Below are 21,177 nucleotides of genomic sequence, written 5' to 3'. Positions count from 1 at the left end.
GGTACAAGAACTCAACGAAGACCATTTTGATCGGGCTGGTATTTTTGGAAATTCTATTGTAGGTCAGTTTAACGATATTAAGAATGCACCTGATCGTTCAACCTTGTGGCAAGTGAAAAAATACGTAAACATTTAGAAATAAAAAAAAACAGCAAACTGATCGAAGGAATTTATCCTTATCATTTACTCTGATAAATGTTTAAATAAACTTTTCAAATTTCAATCCTTCATATTTTCTCAGTAACTCGACCGATTTTCAAAAGCGAAGCAGGGAAATACAGAGAATAAAAAGCTCTTTTCATTGCGGCACCACTTGACCCCCCCGCCTATTTGAAAAAAGTTGGGGGATGATACCCCCGCTTAGAGGGTTGAAGATTTTGCAATCAATTTTAGGGCAAAAGTTGTCCCCCTCACAAACAAAATTGACGTGTTTTTGGATTTTTTGAAAAAAAAAATATCCTGGCCGTTATGCCTTGCGGAATGTTTTCGATGTGTCACCCTGTATACAGTATACAGTTATCAATATATTCTTAACAATAATTATTTATTCCCGGCATGGAAATTACTACTCTCTTTCTCTACTTTTTTCGCAAAAGTCTCTATGAGTTAGACAGAAGCAGGACTACACAAAGCTTAAAGAATGGAAGCCAATATAATATCTCTTCGGTTTAAAAAATCCTATAGCACTTTAAAACAATTTTTGTCTTTGTGAACCTTGCGGTAAAATAAATGTTTATTTAATTGACCCAAGCTGAAATAATATAAAATATTTTGGTTTATTTATAAAACCTGATTGAAAATGAAACTAAAAAAAATTATTATTATATGTATATTAGGTTATGCATACATACAGTTGTCAATATCTTCTTATCAATATTTATTCATGACATCGAAATTGCTAGTCCTTTTCGCGCAAAAGTCTCTATAACTTAGACAGAAACAGGACTACACAAAGCAAAACATGGAAGCCAATATAATTTCTCTTCTGTATTCCAGTCTTTTATTTTATACGTCAAGGACAACAACTATCAAGTCGTATTAAACTTTAATTGGGTCTGGAAGAAATCCGGATGCATCCAGATTTTTCCAGGGCCGGATAGTTTCTAACTTGTCAAGTTTGACCAGGGCATCGTTCCGCTGACCAATCTACGTCAGTCTTCTTAGCTACATTTTTAATGTCTTGGAGCGCTATAAAATGCCGTTAGTTTACTACTCGACGTGCCGGCTTTGAGCATAATTTACCAGACTAGATTACAATAGTAGAGGAATTGATTTCGTCTTTTACAGGAAATTTCTTTAGTGCGTTGGTTTAAATTCAAAAGTGACAAATTATTTTAATAAGGTTTTAAAAATCTTATATCATTTTAAAACAATTCTCAAGTAGCATAGGAAGGAGAAAAAACCATTGACCACGGAAAATTAACCACTATTTGGTTGAATTTTACTTATACTTAACTTAATAAATTTCTTGTAGGGAATAAAGTGCGAGAAATCTAAAAATGAGGTCGTAAACTAGTTAATAACAACCTAAAATTATGCCTTTGAAAAGTAGCAACGTTGGAGTTAGCTGGCATTGTTAAAATCTAGTTACTGATTGAGGGCATTGAAGACTACAGGGACTTAAAATAGGTCAAATATTACTTTATTATAACCTCAAATTTGTCTCGGTCGAAGGCATTGTTTGGTTTTCAAGTTAGGTTAAAATTTAGTTGTTAATAACTTTAAATTAGACCTTATTTGGAGGAGTTCAAATTAGGTTGAAAATTTAATTTATTTCTACCTTATAAGTCGCTATTATGCTTCAAAGGTAAAAGTAACTTAGTTTTTTGACTTCGAAGAAAATCAGAATTATGGCAGGTTAAAAATTACCTTTTTTAATTTCCTCGGGGTGATTTCGGTTTAAAAAAGTTTTTGGGAGGGATTATTACATCATAGCACATTACCTTGTTCCCACTGGTTGGGAACGAAAGAATATTAAATGCGTTTCTTTTTTATTACCGCCACAATCTTAAACGTGTCCATTATGTGCAATAAAACGTGTCCATTATGTGCAAAAAACAAAAAGTCTTCTGTAATAATAACACTCACAATCTTAAAACACAAAACTTTTAAAAATAATAAGCAAAGAAAACAAATTTAGTTTTCTAGTTTAGGCCAGCTCGGTAATTGCATCGGCCGGCAAAAGGATAAAAATTTGACATGTCACGTGACTCTCAATAAAGATTCTCATTTTAGGACACATGATTACATTGTTCTTCTCTATGATTACTGTGAAAAGTTAATCGAATTGCTTGAAGATGTAATATGTAACTACGAAACTTAGCATAACATATCATTGTCAACTGTCACTGTCACTCAAAGAAAATAAAAGATTACTGTTTTACCGGCGTTACTCGACCTAATATAGCCCATTTTTTAACTTGCACCTCGAAGAAAAAATACCTTAAGCAAGAAATTTTAACCTTTGAGGTTATTAATTTAAAGAAGTCTTAACCTCATACAAAGAAAGCGGTCTTTAAGGTTTTAAAATTATGGAAAACCTAACTTCATAGATGAATAGTTAAAAACACCATTAGCGGCCATTTTCTTATCCAATTTGATTCAAAAAATATTTTTTTGTGATATTGTTCTAAACTATTGAGAAAAATAAACAGACGTTTATGAATAATGCTAACCTACCAAAAGTTAAATTAACTAATTAAGAACTTTAAAAGTGTACCAAGGAAGTTAGCTGAAAGAAAGTTAGGTTAGAACCTTGAAAATAACGATTTGTTCTAAAATTAATTGTTGAAAATACATCAAATTTTAATGGCGCATAATTTTTTAGGGCCTATCATATTTATATCTCACAGAAAAATTTTCTCCGCAGACATAATTATCTTGGGACTCCAGTAACTTCTTACTAATAACTTATTTACATTTACTAGGAAGTGCATATATTATGTAGGTATTTCATCCATATTGAATTAATGTTCAAACGGCCATGCCAGTTATTACACTTTTTTGTCTTCCTGGTTCATTATTGGGAATTTAATTTACATACACATATTAAAAAGAAAAATACTTTACCTTATTCTTTCTCTTTCTTTCCCATGTAAAATATAGTATAAATTAGGACTATTTTTAGTAAAATTCACCTCTATTTTACCATGTTATGACCTCAGGTCGGTTATTTTTGACTTCATATCCCATATTTCTTACAAGACATCAGAACCTGTTAACCTGTTTTTAACTTCGAAATTACTTTAGTTTTATTCCCCACTTTGGGAATTTTAATGTCAATTCTTTCGACCAATTTCCAGTTGGTCAATAATATTCTAGGTGGTTAATTTAACGTAATTTTAACTTCAAATGTTTGTTGGGTTTTTGTCTTGTGGTAAAATAAATATTTCGTTGTCCTAGGCTGAAATAATATATTAACTTTCGGTTTATTTATATAACCTGAATGAAACTTATTATAAAAAGAAACAAATTATTTATAATTGATATTACAAATCAAAAATGGATATTCATACATACAGTTGTCAATATTTTCTTATCAATATAATATATTGCTACTTCTTTTCTCACAAAAGTCTCTATAACTTAGACAGAAACAGGACCACACAAAGCAAAACATAAAGTCCAATAGTATTTCTCTTCTCTATTCCACTCTTATATTTTACACGTCAAGTGTAAGAGTCGAATTAAGGTTTGATTCGGTCTGAAAGAAATCCAGATGCATCCAGATTTTTCCATGGCAGGACATTTTCTAACTCTTGTCAAGTTTGACCAGGGCATCGTTTTCAGTCCAATCTACGTCAGTCTTCTTCGCTACACTTTTAATGTCTTGGAGCGCTAGAGAGCGCTGTTATTTTATTACTCGACGGACCTGCTTTAAGCATAATTTACGAGACTACGACTGACCTTTTCTCTTGTTGAGTGATGTACGAGACTAGATAACAATAGCAGGGGAATTGATTTCGTCTTTTAGAGGAAATTTCTTTTGTGTGTTGGTTTCCTTATTAGATTTATGATAGTATGTAAAGCATTTCTTTAATTAAATTGCAGTGTCAAATTATTTAAATGAGTTTTCAAAACTCTTATAGATTATTAAAACAATTTTTGTCTTTTTATACTTTGTTATGGACGCATACTGTCAATATGTTATTACCAATATATATTTATTCATGACATCGAAATTGTTACTTCTTTTCGCGCAACAGTCTCTATAAGTTAGACAGAAACAGTACATTCAGTATTTCAGTTTTATATTTTACACGTCAAGAACAACGACTCTCGAGTCGTATTAAACTTTGATTCGGTCTGGAACAAATCCGGATGCATCCAGATTTTTCCTGGACAGGATATTTTCTAACTTTTATTAAGTTTGACCAGGGCATCGTTTTGCTATCCAATTTACGTCAGTCTTCTTAGCTACATTTTTAATGTCTTGGAGCTCTAGAGCGCTTGAGTAATGTACGAGACTAGATAACAATAGTAGAGGAATTGATTTTATCTTTTACAAGAAATTTCCTTTGTTTGTTGGTTTCCATATTAGAATTTTCAACCCGTTCTAGAACACTCTGAAGAACTTGCGGGGTCGCTTTGCGACAAACATCAATAATTCATCTTCATAAGTCTTCTAATGAGGCGGGTGGAGTGCTATACACTTTATTTTTATGTGTCCCCATAGAAGAAAGTCTAAAGGAGTCAAGTCGGGTGACCGGGGAGGCCACTCAATTGCACCCCTCCATCCTATCCACCGACCGGGAAACTTATTGTTTAAATAATTAGGCACATTTTGAGAGTAATGTGGAGGTGCACCGTCTTGTTGAAATATTAGTTCCGCTTCAACGTATCCAGGATTGTTCTCTATGATGTCAGTTAGGGCTGGGTCGATGGTATTTTCCAGTAAATCCAAGTACATATCACCTGTCAGATTTCCAGGAAGAAAAAAAGGACCCACGGAGGACCTTCTCAATGACTCGACCGATTTTCAAAAACGAAGCGGGAAAGTGTAGAGAATAGAAAGCCCTTTTCATTGCGGTACCACTTGGCCCCCCTTCCCATTTGAAAAAAATGGGGGATGACACCCCCGCTTAGAGGGTTGAAGATTTTGCAATCATTTTTGGGGCAAAAATTGTCCCCCTCACAAACAAAATTGACGTGTTTTTGAATTTTCTGAAAAAAAAATTACCCTGGCCGTTACGCCTTGCGGAACGTTTTCGATGGGCCACCCTGTATAAAGTTTTGGTTTATTTATATAACCTGAATGAAAATGAATCTAGGAACAAAACAAAAACGGTTATGGATTCATAGTGTCAATATCTTCTTACCAGTAGATATTTATTCATGACATGGAAATTGCTACTACTTCTTTTCTCGCAAATGTTTCTGTAAGATAGACAGAAACAGAATATACACAAAGCAAAACATAGAAGCCAATGTCATTTGTTTTCTGTATTCCATTTTTATATTTTACACGTCAAGGACAACGATTATCGAGTCGTATTAAACTTTAATTTATTCTGGAAGAAATACGGACGCATCCAGGTTTTTCCAGAGATATTTTCTAACTTTTGTCAAGTTTGACCAGAGCATCGCCTTGCTCTCCTATTTACGCCAGTCTTCTTAGCTAAATTTTTAATATCTTGGAGCTCTTGAGAGCGCCGTTAGTTTATTACTCGATGGACCTGCTTTGAGCATAATTTACGAGACTACGATCGACCTGTTTTCTTCTTGAGTGATGGCCGAGACTAGATAACAATAGTATAGGAGTTGATTTCGTTTTTACAGGAAATTTCTTTTGTGTGTTGGTTTCCTTATTAGATTTGTGTTATTAACTAAAGCATTTTTTTAATTAAATTGCAGTGTCAAATTATTTAAATGGTTTTTGAAAAATCTTTTTTATACTTTGTGGTAAAAAAAGTCTTTAATTGACCCAAGCTGAAGTAATATATAAAGTATTGGTTTATTTATATAACTTGAATGAAAATAAATCTAAGAATATAAAATTTATTATAAACAAATATTTCATAAGTTAAATCCCAAATCAAAAACGGTTAGGCATACATACAGTTGTCAATGTCTTCTTATCAATAGATATTTATTCATGATATCTAAATTACTACTCCTTTTCGCGCAAAAATCTCTAGAAGTTAGACAGAAATAGGACTATACAAAGCAAAACATAAAAGCCAATATAATTTCTCTTGTGTATTTCAGTCTTATATTTTACACGTTAAGAATAACGACTCTCGAGTTGTATTACACTCTGATTCATCTGGAAGAGATCCGGATGCATCCAGATGTTTCCAGGGCAGGATATTTTATAACTTTTGTCAAGTTTGACCAGGGCATCGTTCTGCCTTTCCAATCTACGTCAATCTTCTTAGCTACATTTTTAATGTCTAGAGAGCGCCGTTAGTTTATTACTCGACTGGCCAGCTTTGAGCATAATTTACGAGACTACGATTTCCCTTTTCTCTTCTTGAGTGATGTACGGGACTAGATAACAATAGTAGAGGAATTGATTTTATATTTTACAGGAAGTTTCTTTTGTGTGTATTTGATTTCCTTATTAGATTTATGTTATTAAGTAAAATGTTTCTTTAATTAAATTTTAGAGTGTCAAATTATTTAAATGGGTTTTGAAAAGTCCTATAGCATTTTAAAACAATTTTTGTCCTTTTCTACTTTTTAAAAAAATAATCTTTAATTGACCTAAGCTGAAATAATTTATAAACTTTCCGTTTATTTATATAACCTAAATGAAAATGAATCTAAGAATATAAAATTTATTATAAAAAGAAACAAATATTTTATAAGTAATATCCCAAATCAAAAATGGTTATGCATATATACAGGGTGTCCCAGAAATAAGTGCAAGTATTTTAACTGGTACTATATTTTGGCCTCAGAAACACGTCTATGAGGTATTTTTTGCGAAAAAAAATTGAACATTTGGATTCTTCTTAGTTTTAAGTTAAAAAATACAATTTCTTGATGATATGACAACATACGTAGTAGCTTAAATTTATATGAAAGAAAATCCAGAAATGATCCCGTGGTTCTCAAAATTTTAGCAAAAAATATTTTTTTTTAGAAATTTTCAAAGTAAAATAACTCGGTTATTTTAGACTTATTTGAAAAACGGTAAAGAGAAAAAATGTTTCTTTTGACTAGATCTACCACCCCTTAAAATACTTGCACTTATTTGTGGGACACCCTATACAGTTACTACCACACAGTGTTACCACAAAGCAACATATGGAAGCCAATATAATTTCTCTTCTGTATTCCAGTCTTATATTTTACACGTCAAGAACAACGTCTCTCGAGACGTATTAAACTTTGATTCGGTTTGAAAGAAATCCGGATGCATCCAGATTTTTCCAAGGCCGGATATTTTCTAACTTTTGTCAAGTTTTACCAGGGCATGAGTTGGACAAAAAAATCAAGAGTAAAAAATTGTTTAGAAATAAATGGAGATTTTGAAAATAATTGTTGTTCTAAGAGAAGTCAGTTCCGTACCATTTTTACCTTAAAAATATTCACTGCAGAACCCGTATGAACTGGTTAAAATAAATAATAATTATTGTAGATCAAAATAGATATTTTAATGCATAATAGACATGTATTAAGATTCATAAAGATATCTAGAATATCATCAGAGTTATTATGAAAAAAAAATTTAGAAAATTTTGCCACCCTGTATCCCAAAAGTTAAGAGGTTTAGGACACACATTTATATGAAGATTTTTTTTTTTTGAATAAGACCAGAAATCACCCTCTTAAATATTAGCATGTTATTAAGGAACACCCTGTATATTTATTCATGACATGGAAATCGCTACTTTTTTTTTCTCATGAAGTCTCTATTAAGGTTGATTCTCACTATACCTTCCGTTTCCATTCCATATCCATTCCGTATTTTTTATTGTATGGACGCTATACGTAAGATTTCGTTCCGTATCAGTTCCATACTTTTTATTATACAAATTATATCATTACGAAAGTTTTATTTTAAAAATTTGTATCTTTTGAAAAAGGTAATAGATTTAATTAAGAGGTGAAAAAATTAATAAATATCAGCAACATTTTAACAGAGCTGGTACAAATGTAAGAACTTGACAACGCTATTTCCGATACGCTTCAGTCCGTCCGACAAAAAAATGTATGGAAGGAAAGGATATGGAACGGAAGGGAAACGGAACGGATAGTGTGCATTGTCCTATTCGTTTACATGAAACGGAAGGGAGCTGATATGGAAGGTATAGTGAGAATCGACCTTAAGTTGGACAGAAACACGACTACACAAAGCAAAACATAAAAGCCAATATCATTTCTCTTCTGAATTCCAGTCTTACATTTTACACGTCAACAACAGCGATTCTCGAGTGGCATTAAACTTTGATTCACTCCGGAACAAATCCGGTGCATCTTGATTTTCCAAGACAGGAGAATTTTTAACTTTTTTCAAGTTTGACCAGAGCATCGTTTAGCTGTCCAATTTACGTCAGGTTCTCTCTTGAATTTTTAATATTTTAGAGCAGTGGAAAATGTCTTTATTGCTTGACTGACCTGCTTGAGCGTAACGTACGAGATTACTTCTTCTCATGAGTGATGTACGAGACTGGATAACAAAAGTAGTAACTTTTTCGTATATCGGTTTTCTTATTAGTTATTTGAATGAGAAAGCGATAGTAATGGCCCTTTATGTCCCTTAAGTGATGTTAAGAAGATGAGTTTTCTTGATGTAAATAATAACTGTTTATATATTTATAATTAATTTATATTTGTTGCCTAAAATGTTTTGATTTAAAGAAAATATATAAAAGTGGGCAACGCTGTGCCGGTCAAGCTTAATCACGTGACTAAAATTTTATTGAAGCGAAACTTCTTTACGCGCGATGGGAGTAAAATTGTCATGACGCGAAGGTCATGCGAGGCATCATATCAAAGAAGTAATCGTAGACAGGACACAGAAGATATACCTTATTTTCATTATTTTATAGGGTTATTAGGTAATTATTACTAAAACCAGCAGTTTTAAAAATATATTTAAAAATAAAAGATAAAAATCCAAAATATGTATTATCTATTAACATGGATTTGAACGATAATAGGTAAGAACAGTAAATTGATTCGAATAACGCTAACATTTGCCTATAACGTAGTGTCGCTATCTTAATTTCTATGAAAATGTGACATCTAGTTTTTCCCATGTAGTCTTCAAATGGTCTAAAAATCAGCAGGAATGACCCATTATGCAGTAAAGACACTATTGTTGAATCATTGGTAGGTCTTTTGTGGGCATTTCACAAGTAAAATCAATTGTCTCATCAAAAACTGAAAATGCGAAACAAATAGCTTTACAAATATCTATACAAATAACCATACTTACGTCTATTTATGTCCTACAAACCAACCATATTTTAACCAATGTTTTATTTTAGTTTTTTTTATCCTAGCCCAAGTAAATAATCAAAAATGCACTTTTTATATCAAGAATAGTAATGGGCATACCCAGTTTATAAGGATTTCAATAAATCTTTAATATCCAGGATAAAAAAACACGATTCTTGATTTGAGGTTAGGTCATTCATTACCAACATGACGTTAGCCACGGGCCACGGGTCATTCTGTCACCGAACTAGTAAGGGGCTTTCTTTGAATATATCGATAACATATTTTTCTAACAGAGAAAAATGCAGTTACGCGTGGGCTACTCTCGTTTTTTCCTTGTATGGCAAAATAACTAAGCTGTAACTAAGCTAGAGGAGGGCTAGGGGGGCTTAGCCCCCCCAGACTCAAAATTAGCCCTGCCAGATGTTTGGTGCGGTAATAATATTGTAGCGTTTGAAAAAACAAATACAAGAATGTTCTTAGGTTAAGTTAGTGTATTGTACGAAGATTGTTAGTGTATTCTACCACAGATAACAATTGTAAACTATGTTACATAGATTACTATGTTATCTGTGATTCTACTAATGACTAATGTCCTTTGGTAGAATATCAGTTTTAAGTTTTTTAGTTTGAAATTCCTAATCTAAAAAATGTCCTTAAATTAAGTGTACGTACAGGGTGGGTCAAATTGGACGCTTTTAAAGGGAGACACCTTCTTCTATAGGGCATATAGACGAAAATTTTGGGTGTTTTTCAAAAATGTGCATTTTTGACAAATCGCTGTAACTTTTTTGATATGGATAATTTTGTATTTTTATGAAAACATTTCCAAAACACCTTTTTACGTAGAATTTAACGGTTTAAGTAAAATTTTTGTAAAATTAATAATTTAAGAATTATCAATAATATAATTATCAAGATTTTTTATATGGGACATCCTGTATATTTTTAATTCATTGAAAATAATTTAAAATTACCTTTCCAAAAATATAGCATATTTGACATTTTGCTCGATTCCTCTTCGAGATATAGAGTTTTTAAAAAATCGCCCAATAAAAAATCGCCCACTTTGAATTAGTAGGCTTTGAACGGTGCCGACTGTAATGCAAAAAAATTATAGCTGTGAGCAGCAATTAAAACGAAAATATTATTTGCAATGAGAGATTAAATTATCGTATGATCGAAAAAAAAATGGCGTCCAGTTGGCTGGCAAATGACGGTAGATGACATTTCCCATACAAAAAGACGATCTTCATTTCACAGCCATCGCTGAGGCCGGTTTTTTTTTCGATCATACGGTATATTTAACAACTTACCAAAGTCAACACATTTAAACTATATCTGATAACAATAAAAATAAATAACAAACCAAGACATGAGATTATGCTAAAGGTGTTGGACATGTCGACCGTCTTCTGTTATGGACAGACGGGAGGGACCGTTTTGGAACATTTCTCGCGGAATTCATTAACTCAGTGGAGATGAAAGATACCCTCGCATAACCGCTAAGTACATCTAATTCTTGTCTAGATTAAACGGGCAATTTGAAAATAAGAACATTTATTCTTTCGCAAACAGAAAAGTCCGGCGGCCTCGACGGCCAATGGCTGGGATCTCAGTTAGCTATTCATTATTCTCGAAATTGGCTGCGAAAATGTGTGATAACCTCAGCGTTCTGAGGCGATGCCTCGTTTTGTTGAAAAATATGTTTTTGAGTTCCATTAGGGGCAGATCATCAATAAGGGGTCCAAAACCTATCTACTGGTTAAAACTGGTGAAGTTTTAAAAATCCTATCCCCTATAGAAAAGAGCGTTTCCTTTTAAAAGCGTCGAATTTGACCCACCCTGTACATAATAAAGATTGGATAAGATTAAGATAGTATTAATTTTATGGTATCATTAAACAAAAAACAAAAAGATATTATGAACAAAAAATCACTGTTTCTTTAAAATTGGTATTATCCCCAAATCAATATTACGTTAATAATTTGGTGTCAAAATCGGTGTCTATCTAGTTGCGCCCCTGGCTGTACGCCTCGAATGTGTATTGATGGTGCCTCGAATAACGCTAACATTCGCCTACCAACTTGTGTCGCTATCTTAATTTCTATGAAATGTTTAAGAAAAATTAAAAAAAACATAAAATTATAAAGCTAGAATAGTATACAGACCGGACCACCGTAGTAGTAACATAGGCAGAACCGGACGAATTAGCGTATACCCGTCCGCCGGATAAAAAGCAGACAAAAAAATGCGATAAAATAAAAATAGGTAGATATGCGATAAGAATGTTTCAGAATTTGTATTTATTCGTGTTTTAATAGCCAAAACGAATACGTAGATTCTCGCGACAGTTCTCGTGTAAAATTTATTTTTAAGTAAAATAATGGATGTTTATGAAGTTCGTGAGAAAATTAAAATTGTAAAATGGTATTTCCAAAATAGGTCTTATCGGGATATAGAAACAATTTTTCCACCAACTTTTGTAAACAGGTCAATTTCATCTTTATCTATTGTATCAAGAGTTATTAATAATTTTGAAACACATGGGTGCGTGTCCCACAAAAACACAAACAGCCTGATGTGTTGATTAATGAAGAACAGGAGTTAAAGAAAGTGTTCGTTTGTGCTACCGCGGATAAAAATCCCACGTTTTCAAGTAATCAAACTTTTGTAAACAGGCCAATTTCATCTTTATCTATTATATCAAGAGTTATTAATAATTTTGAAACACATGGGTGCGTGTCCCACAAAAACACAAACAGCCTGATGTGTTGATTAATGAAGAACAGGAGTTAAAGCAAGTGTTCGTTTGTGCTACCGCGGATCAAAATCCCACGTTTTCAAGTAATCAAATTGCTGAGGTGGTTGCCCTGTCCACAATGCCCGTATTGTTCAAGAATATTTGAACAATACTTTTCCCAACCGTTTAATTAGTAGATATGGAACTATTTCGTGGCCCGCTAGATCACCAGATCTTTCTCCCAATGATTTCTTTTTGTGGGGTTATGTAAAATCCAAACTGTATGGTCATAATAGGGCTAATAATCTGGATGAGCTTCAAGTAAAAATACGGGAGGCTTTCCAAACTATTAGCCCTAATATGTTAGCCAATGTCAGACGGGGATTTTACCACCGCCTGTGCTTCTGTCTAGCACAAGAAGGTGGTCTTTTTGAACACTTGTTATAACTTTTTTTATTTAGAGTAATATTATAGTTTTTTTGGGGTTTAGAGAATTTTTTTATTTTTAGTTTTGGCTTGTAAACACACTCAAATAATAAATATTTAAGTATTTTTATTTTAAATGTTACCTTAAGTGAAGGTAAACACTTAAAATGAAAATAATAAATGCTCGACACTCCTCGCGTCATATTCCTAGTCTGTCACGACCGACCCGTCCAAGCACAACTGCAACTGCGTACTGCCTGACCAGCCGACTAACCGGCAGTGACTCTCGAGTACGAACGCAAAACGGGCAAACGTAAATTCGTCCGGCAACTTGCAATGTTACTAGTAGCCTGGTCTTCTCTGTATATAGTCTATCTTTATATTAACTCTAATTTTTTTGAAGTTTATGAAAAGCATTCATAAAAAATATATATATCCTTCAAATCCTTCAATTTAATAGCTGTTAGTAAGAAGTTTTACTTCAAATATGCGCACCTAGTGCACACACTCTTTTTTTTTGGTATAAACTCTATTCTAAAGCACTTTCTATTAAACACTTTTGTAATCTATTTAACTAATAATGTGGTATATTAAAATTTTATAAATAGAAATCTACTTTATAAAATCAACCTAATAAGAAAATCAACATACAAGATGAATGGTTTTGTACAAAAAATCAATTATTCTAGTTTTGTTATTAACTATTTTGCATCACTAAAAAAGAAAGGGTATTCGTAAACTTGTAAATTATGTTCATAGGAAGTCTGTCTGGTAAAAAACTAAAGGCGTCTTTCAGCGCTCTAAGACATAAAAAATGCATCTGAGAAGACTAGCATAAATTGGACAGCAAAACGATGCTCTGGTCATACTTTTAAAAATTAAAAATTCTACTACCTTGAAAAAATCTGGATGTATTCAGATTGGTTCTGGATTAAATCAAACTTTAATACGATTCTAGAATCGCTATTCTTGAGCGTAAAATACAAAAATTATTAAAGCAAAATGTACTTTTAGTAGTTTTATCCCGTCTAACTTAAATTTTGCGAGAAAAGAAGTAGTAATTTTCATGTTACGAATAAATATTTGGATGTAACTAGATATTGATAACTAATAACACATTTTATACTTTTAAAATAAAATTTTCTTAATATAAAATATTAGATATCTCTTAAATATATATAATCTCTAGAAGCAGACAGTAGTATCGACTGACTAGTGAGAAAGAAAATCGAGGAACTAGTGGAGTTGCAGTCGCAAGGGTTTAAAATAAAGTTAATACACTTTGTTAATTGTCAAGCTTTCGAAATTTATTCATTACTTATTCAGGACATCAACGTGGTATAAGAGGCCTTCATAAAAAACTACATTAACAAAAAATTGGCTTGTGGGATGCATTGAAAACTCCACCGTGAAGCATCGCTGACCAGTCAACCACAAATAAGAGGGCTCTCTTGGGGCGGTTAAGCCGCCTGATTTTTATTTAAAAACTAGCGTGTACCAGCGACTTCGTTCGCGTCAAATTAATCATTTATAATTATCATGATAAAGCAAAGCAAGAATTTTCCATTAACATACAAACTGGATAAAATTTTCTCACATTTATGTCAGCATGAGAAAAATCAATATGGCGATATTATTATATAACCTGGTAATATTTGAGGGGTAGTTTCATCTCGTTGGAATTTGACTTTCGAAAAATCCGTTTGCCAAAAATAAGCTTTTTACGTCAAGCAGTTTAAGCAGAATCGTGGTTAAGAAATTACCCAACTTTTTGGAACACCCTGTATGATTTTTTAAAAAATTTCAAAATATGTAAAAAACCAAATAAATTATGCTTATTCAAGCGTTTTCCCGAAAGACTAACCGTTTTTTAAATAACAAATATTGTAATATTTGAGGGGCGTTTTCACCCTCTTTTGGAATTTGAGATTCGAGAAACCCCTCCTTATCGAACCTCTACACCCCACAGTCAATCCGTTTGCCAAAAATCAGCTTTAAACGTCAAGCAGTTTAAGCAGAATCGTGATTACTCAATGGTCATATTTTATGAAACACCCTGTATAAATTTATAAAAAATCTTAAAATATGTAAAACAACAAAATAAAATATACGTGTTTAAGAGTTTTTCCGAAAAACTCACCAGTTTTTAAATAAAAAATGTTTTAATATTTGAGGGATAGTTTCACCCCCTTAAAATTCGAGTTTCGAAAAATCCCTTCTTATCGAACCTCTACACCCTAAAGACAATCTGTTTTCCAAAAATCAGCTTTTTACGTCACGCACTTTAAGCAGGATCGTAATTAATCAATGACCAGATTTTTCGAAACACCCTGTATACATTTTTAAAAAATCTTAAAATATGTAAAAAAACAAAATAAAGTATACGTATTTAAGCGTTTTTTCGGAAAATTGACCGTTTTTTAAGTAAAAAATATTGTAATATTTGAGGGGTGGTTTCACCCTCTTGGAACTGGAATTTCGCAAAATCCCTTCTTATCGAACCTTTACACCCTAGAATCAACCTGTATGCCAAATTTGAGTTTCTTACGTTGAGTGGTTTGAGCAGGATCGTGATTAATCAGTATGTCAGTCACTTAAGGATTTTATATATTAGTATAGATTGAAATAATTGAGAGATGTTCGATTAAAATTGAGACGCAATGGAATTTTTAGAAGAGAGCCCTTATTTGTTGTTGACGGGTCAGCGATGCTTTACGGTGGAGTTTTCAATGCATCCCACAAGCCAATTTTTTGTTAATGTAGTTTTTTATAAAGGTCTCTTGTACCACGTTGATGTCCTGAGGAAGGAATGAATATATTCCGAAAGCTTGACAATTAAAAAAGTGTATTAATTCTATTTTAAACCCTTCCGACCGCAACCCCAGTAGTTCCTAGATTTTTTAATTTCGAGAATATATATTACTTGGTCACAGTGATACTCATTAAAAGCAGATTGTATACTTAATTATTTAAATTTTAATACACAATACCGTACCCTACATTGCGTTAACTAATCAACAGGGAATAATTAGGTCTCCTTCTATTTAATTAGTAATAACTCGCAACGCGTTAATTAGTTATAACATAGCAAATAGAATAGAGAGCGTATAACTTACCACGTCTAAGATATTGTGGTATTTAAGGTACGTAGTCAAGCGAATATTACTTGTTAACTAAATTAGATTTTCTAAGGTGCTATAGAGAGAGTATTCCCTTTAATTAAAACACATACGGTAACGCTCCTACATACTAGTATTAATATTAATAAAAATAATACAATATCTATTTTATTCTTTTGTTTATAAATTTATGAAAATTAATTACTTGTCAATAATTAGACCGTGCTCAAAACTGCAATTCTGGATTGTTTAAAACTGACTTTGCCGATTACGTTTAATTTCTAACCTTCTTCTGAAAGCTTGGATGAAAAATAAGTCGTGATTATGAAAGGATGCCTTTTCTATCTTGAACACTATCTTTGTTTTAAAAAATAGAATTTTTTTACATTAAAAATCATTTTGATTTCACAAATTACAATGTCAGAACTTTTAAATTTTCCGTAAGAGAAAGCCAAAAAATTGGTCAAAAAATCACTAATCCTAAAATCTTCTAACACAGTATTGCCAATTGTTGCAATCATTGTTGATTGTTCCATATATAAAAAGGAAATAAATCATTTGTACACAATTTTTCTGATCAATTAATGAGTTTTTTGGAATGTTTATACTTACTTCTTGGGGTGGAATATCATAGGTCCTCGTACGCAGATCAACACGAGCATAGGCATCAATACAGGGTAGGATAAAGAAAATTCCTGAAAAAAAATAACAAAAATAAATAGAGCAACATTTATACAGATTTTTTTTTTAATTAATCCATGTTCAAGTTTAACAGCTATATTTAATTTAAATTAATTTTTAGGAAACTAGGTTAATGAATAAACTATATAAAATGAATTTCCCAAATAGATAGTAGTAGATAAAATAAACAATACTCTGTTATGTACAGGGTGGGTCAAATTCGACGCTTCTAAATGGAAACACCCTTTTCTATAGGAGATAGACAAAAACTAATATCGGTGTCTGCAGCTTAATTTTCATCAAAAACATGATGGTGAAAACCGCATATCGATATCTGTTACCGTTTCGGAGTTACGGGGTGTTTTTCAAAAATATGCATTTTTAACAAATCGCTGTAACTTTTTTGCTATGGAAAATTTTGTATTTTTATTAAAACTTTTCCAAAGCACCTTTTTACGTAGAATTTAATGGTTTAAGTATATTTTTTTTAAAATTAATAATTTAAGACCTATCAACAGAAAAATTGATTTTTTATTTGGGACACCCTCTATATTTTTAATTAAATGAAAAGAATTTAATTATAATTATATTTTTGGAAAGGTAATTTTCCAAAAATATAGTACACTTGATATTTTGTCATAATCCCCTTCGAAATACAGAATTTTTAAAAGTTCGCCACTTTTAACTAGTAGGCTTTGGACCCCTTATTGATAATAAGTCCTTAATGGAACTCGAAAACATATCTTTCCAGCAAGACGACGTACCGCCTCTGTTATCAGCTGAAGTTATCGGCAAATTTTTGCAGCCAATTTCAAGAATAATTGGATAGCTAACCAAGATCCCAGCCGTTGGCCGCCGAGGCCGCCTGACTTAGTGCCCATGGATCTAATCCTATGGATATATTTGCGGAAGAATAAAGGTTCCGTAAAATGGGGGGAATAGAAACATAGTGGTGAATAGAAACAAAATTTCTGAAAAAAATCAAATCACGATTAAAAATATTCAAAGTAAAAAGAGTCGACATATCTAATTTTTCTATCATTGGTAATACGCAATAAAATGTAAAAACTATATTTTTATCTGTGGCAGCACTATTTCTGTCAATCAGCTGATCAATAAATGTGAGATCGATTTATCACCTATTTTGTATGGCGCGAAAACTTATAAATAAAATATTTATTTTTAAAGTAATACATAAGCTGGTACATGTAAGTTGTTATATTATATGTATTGTTAATTATTGTGAAACCTACTTAAACATGTAATAATTTACTGTTTCAAATCACCTTGTTGGAAATAGAAAAGATAAAAACCTTAACATCAATGTGTGTTTCTATTCTCCCGAATAGCAGATGAATAGAAACACAAATGTTATTTTTATTCAATATTTATATGCATATTTTTCAAAAATCAAATTATATGTACACGCAAAGAACAAACAAAGACCCATGTTTTAAAATATTCGGGAAAATAATACCACATTTTTATCAACCGGTATATCGCTAATAGCCTACGAAACTGTTTCTATTCACCCCATTTTACGGTTCCTTATTCTTCCGTATAATCTAGACAAGAATTAAAAATACTTAGCAGTTATGAAAGGGTATCTTTCACCCCCACTGAGTTAATGAATTTCGCGAGAAATGTTCAAAAACTGCCCCGTCTGTCCATAACAGAAGACGGTTGATATGTCGAACACCTGTAGCAAAATCTCATGCCTTGGTTTGCTATTTATTTTTATTGTTATTAGATATAATTTAAATGTATTGATGTTGGTTAAATATATTTTAAATTGTTATAAAATTCTGCATCTCTCATAGCAAATATTATTTTCGTTTTAATTGATGCTCACAGCTAGAATTTTTTTGCATTCCAGCCGGTGCCGTTCAAAGCATACTTATTTAAAGCCGGCGAGTTTTTATATACTCTATATCTCGAAGAGGAATCGAGCAAAATATGAAGTGTGTTATATTTTTGGAAAGGTAATTTTAAATTATTTTCAATGATTATCAAATATACAGGGTGTCCCATAAAAAAATCAAATTTTCTGTTGATAATTCTTAAATTATTAGTTTAAAAAAAATTATACTTAAATCATTAAATTCTACGTAAAAAGGTGCTTTGGAAAAGTTTTCATAAAAATACAAAATTTTCCATAGCAAAAAAGTTACAGCGATTCGTTAAAAATGCATATTTTTGAAAAACACCCCGTAACTCCGAAACGGTAACAGATATCGATATGCGGTTTTCACCATCATGTTTTTGACAAAAATTGAGCTCCAGACACCGATATTAGTTTTTGTCTATCTCCTATAGAAAAGGGTGTTTCCATTTAAAAGCGTCGAATTTGACCCACCCTGTACATAATATGAGTAGATACTTCGCGAGATTCTGCCCATAGTATCCATTGCAGTTTCAAAAACAGTTAGCGATATATACATACATATATACAGCCATTACTCGCTGACGAGTATTCGACACACATAAAGAAGATGGTCACGCAAGGCGTTTTCTTTCATGAGCTTTTCTGTGGCTGAAAAGCCCGATACGTGATGTTATCTGCCTACCGCACTCCGGACATTCAAGTAGATACTTGAATTGACAAGACATGGAGTAGATACTTCGCGTGACTCTGCCCTTAGTATCATTGCCCACTCAACATTATCGTTATTGTTTCAATACTGTCGCGTAACTCTGCCCTTCAGTATTGTTTTACAAATATTTGCGACGAGGTGCTTCGCGTGTCTCTGCCCTTAGTACCCATTGCACGATTGAAATATTTGATGATAATAGTTGGAGTAGACACTTCGCGAGACTCTGCCCTTAGAATCATTGCCCACTCAATATTACCTGTGTTTGTTGATGATAATAGATACGAGATTCTAACTCTAAATTATATACAGGGCGAGTCTTAAATAAGTGCAAATATTTTCACAGCTGATAGATCTCGATAAAAGAAATATATTTTCTCTTTAACATTTTTCAAATAAGTCCAAAATAACGAAGTTATTTTACTTTAAAAATTTACAAAAAATATATTTTTGTTACATTTATATATACGTTTTGAAAACCACTGGATTTTTTCTGGGTTGTTTTTCTTATAAATTTAATCTACTACCTATGTTGCCATATTATCAAGAAATTACGTTTTTTAATTAAAAACTAAAAAAAATCCAAATTTTAATTCTTTTTCGCGAAAAAACCTCATAATCGTGTTTCTGTGGTCTAAATATACTAGGTACCCCTAAAAATATTTGCACTTATTTAAGATTCACCCTGTAGATATAGCGTAAGTACCATACGCGATATCAAATAATGTCGAAATGAGAAAAACCCTGGTTATTTCATTTATAGCCGCTGCCTCGCACAAAAATAATGAAAATAAAAACCGGAATGCGACCTTTGTGGCGATTGGGTTTACGGTCGACGAGTCCGGCATTATTTGCAGGAAAGAATTTCGGAAATAACCTGACCCGGCATATTTGATTTTCGATAGAAAAATGCGGCGAAATTTGACATGGGTTGAGTACAAAACTTGCAAACTTTTGGGTTTTGGAAATTATTTGTAAAATTAAAGAGTTTTAATTAAATGAAATATAATATTTTATAAATAATAAAAGTCTATTAAGAATAAATATGCTTTGTTTGGATTTTACAATATATACAAAACGTGTTTTTTTGTTGAATATTGGTGTACGTAGTTTTATACAGAATTAAAACAATTTTTATACGCAAAGCAAAACCTTTGAAGGCGGGTAAAAGGACAATAACTCATAATCTTTAAGTTGTTTAATTTAAATTTTAATGCTTAAAAAGCAAGGGGGGGCTACAAGTTTCGGGAATTTAAACTATTCCCATCATCAGGCCCAAGGCTAAAACAATTACAGAGGTCAAATTTATAAAATACAATCACAACAAGTTAAAAAGTCAAAAAATTATATCTATCACAAAAATTGTTCAATCACAGATAACAATATGGTATGCTAAATTTGAAAAATTAAAAACAACTAGACTAAAATCATAAGGTGAGGGAAGCCGTATAATCAACTATAATTAGATAAATTGAAACTACTCACACAAAAGTCACCGATGCTTTTATTTTAAATAAAAATATTAAAATTTCTAAAAATTAAACTAAAGTAAATATTAATTTTCTACAATATATAAATTTGAAATATAAATTAAAATTCAACATATACTAATTAAAAAATAAAAAAATAAACATAATTCTTAACTTACTCTTAACTAACATAACTAAAAAAATTATCCCACATAATTGAATATCAGCATATACAGATTGAAATAATTAATTCTCAACTTACATTACTAATACAAAAATAAAAAAATATATAAATAAAAAAATATATCTCTCAAAATAAATTTAACTAATGCTTAAGTAAATTTCTTTGAATTGTGCATTGAGGTATGATTTGATTATTGCCTTGTTTTTTCTTTCAATTTATCTAATTATAGTTGATTAGTTGTTACAATTTATTTATTATAGTTATTAGTATTATATACAATTTATTTATTATAGTTGAGGCTCCCCTCACCTTATGATTTTAGTCTAGTTGTTTTTAATTTTTTAAATTTAGCATACCATATTGTTATCTGTGATTGAACAATTTTTGTGATAGATATAATTTTTTGACTTTGTAAAAATTTTTGACTTTTTAACTTGTTGTGATTGTATTTTATAAATTTGACATCTGTAATTGTTTTAGCTTTGGGCCTGATGATGGAAATAGTTTAAATTCCCGAAACATGTCGCCCCCTTGCTTTTTTAAGCATTAAAATTTAAATTAAACAACTTAAAGA

General features: G+C 31.6%; 1 protein-coding gene across 3 annotated transcripts in view; it reads right to left on the bottom strand.

The window, feature by feature from the left end:
* Window positions 1-21,177, bottom strand: part of LOC115885130 (band 7 protein AGAP004871) — a 251,901-nt gene that overhangs the window by 51,061 nt on the left and 179,663 nt on the right. For all 3 annotated transcript variants that reach the window (XM_030903919.1, XM_030903921.1, XM_030903920.1), the window contains exon 4: window positions 16,291-16,373. In XM_030903919.1, the coding sequence (XP_030759779.1) occupies window positions 16,291-16,373 (83 nt within the window). The remainder of the gene's footprint in view (window positions 1-16,290; window positions 16,374-21,177) is intronic.

This window comes from Sitophilus oryzae, unplaced genomic scaffold (assembly GCF_002938485.1).
Source record: "Sitophilus oryzae breed Bouriz unplaced genomic scaffold, Soryzae_2.0 scaffold_374_pilon_pilon, whole genome shotgun sequence".
Lineage (NCBI taxonomy): Eukaryota > Metazoa > Arthropoda > Insecta > Coleoptera > Curculionidae > Sitophilus > Sitophilus oryzae.
The sequence above is the reverse complement of the archived record's forward strand: the minus strand, read 5'-3'. Positions and strand labels throughout refer to the sequence as shown.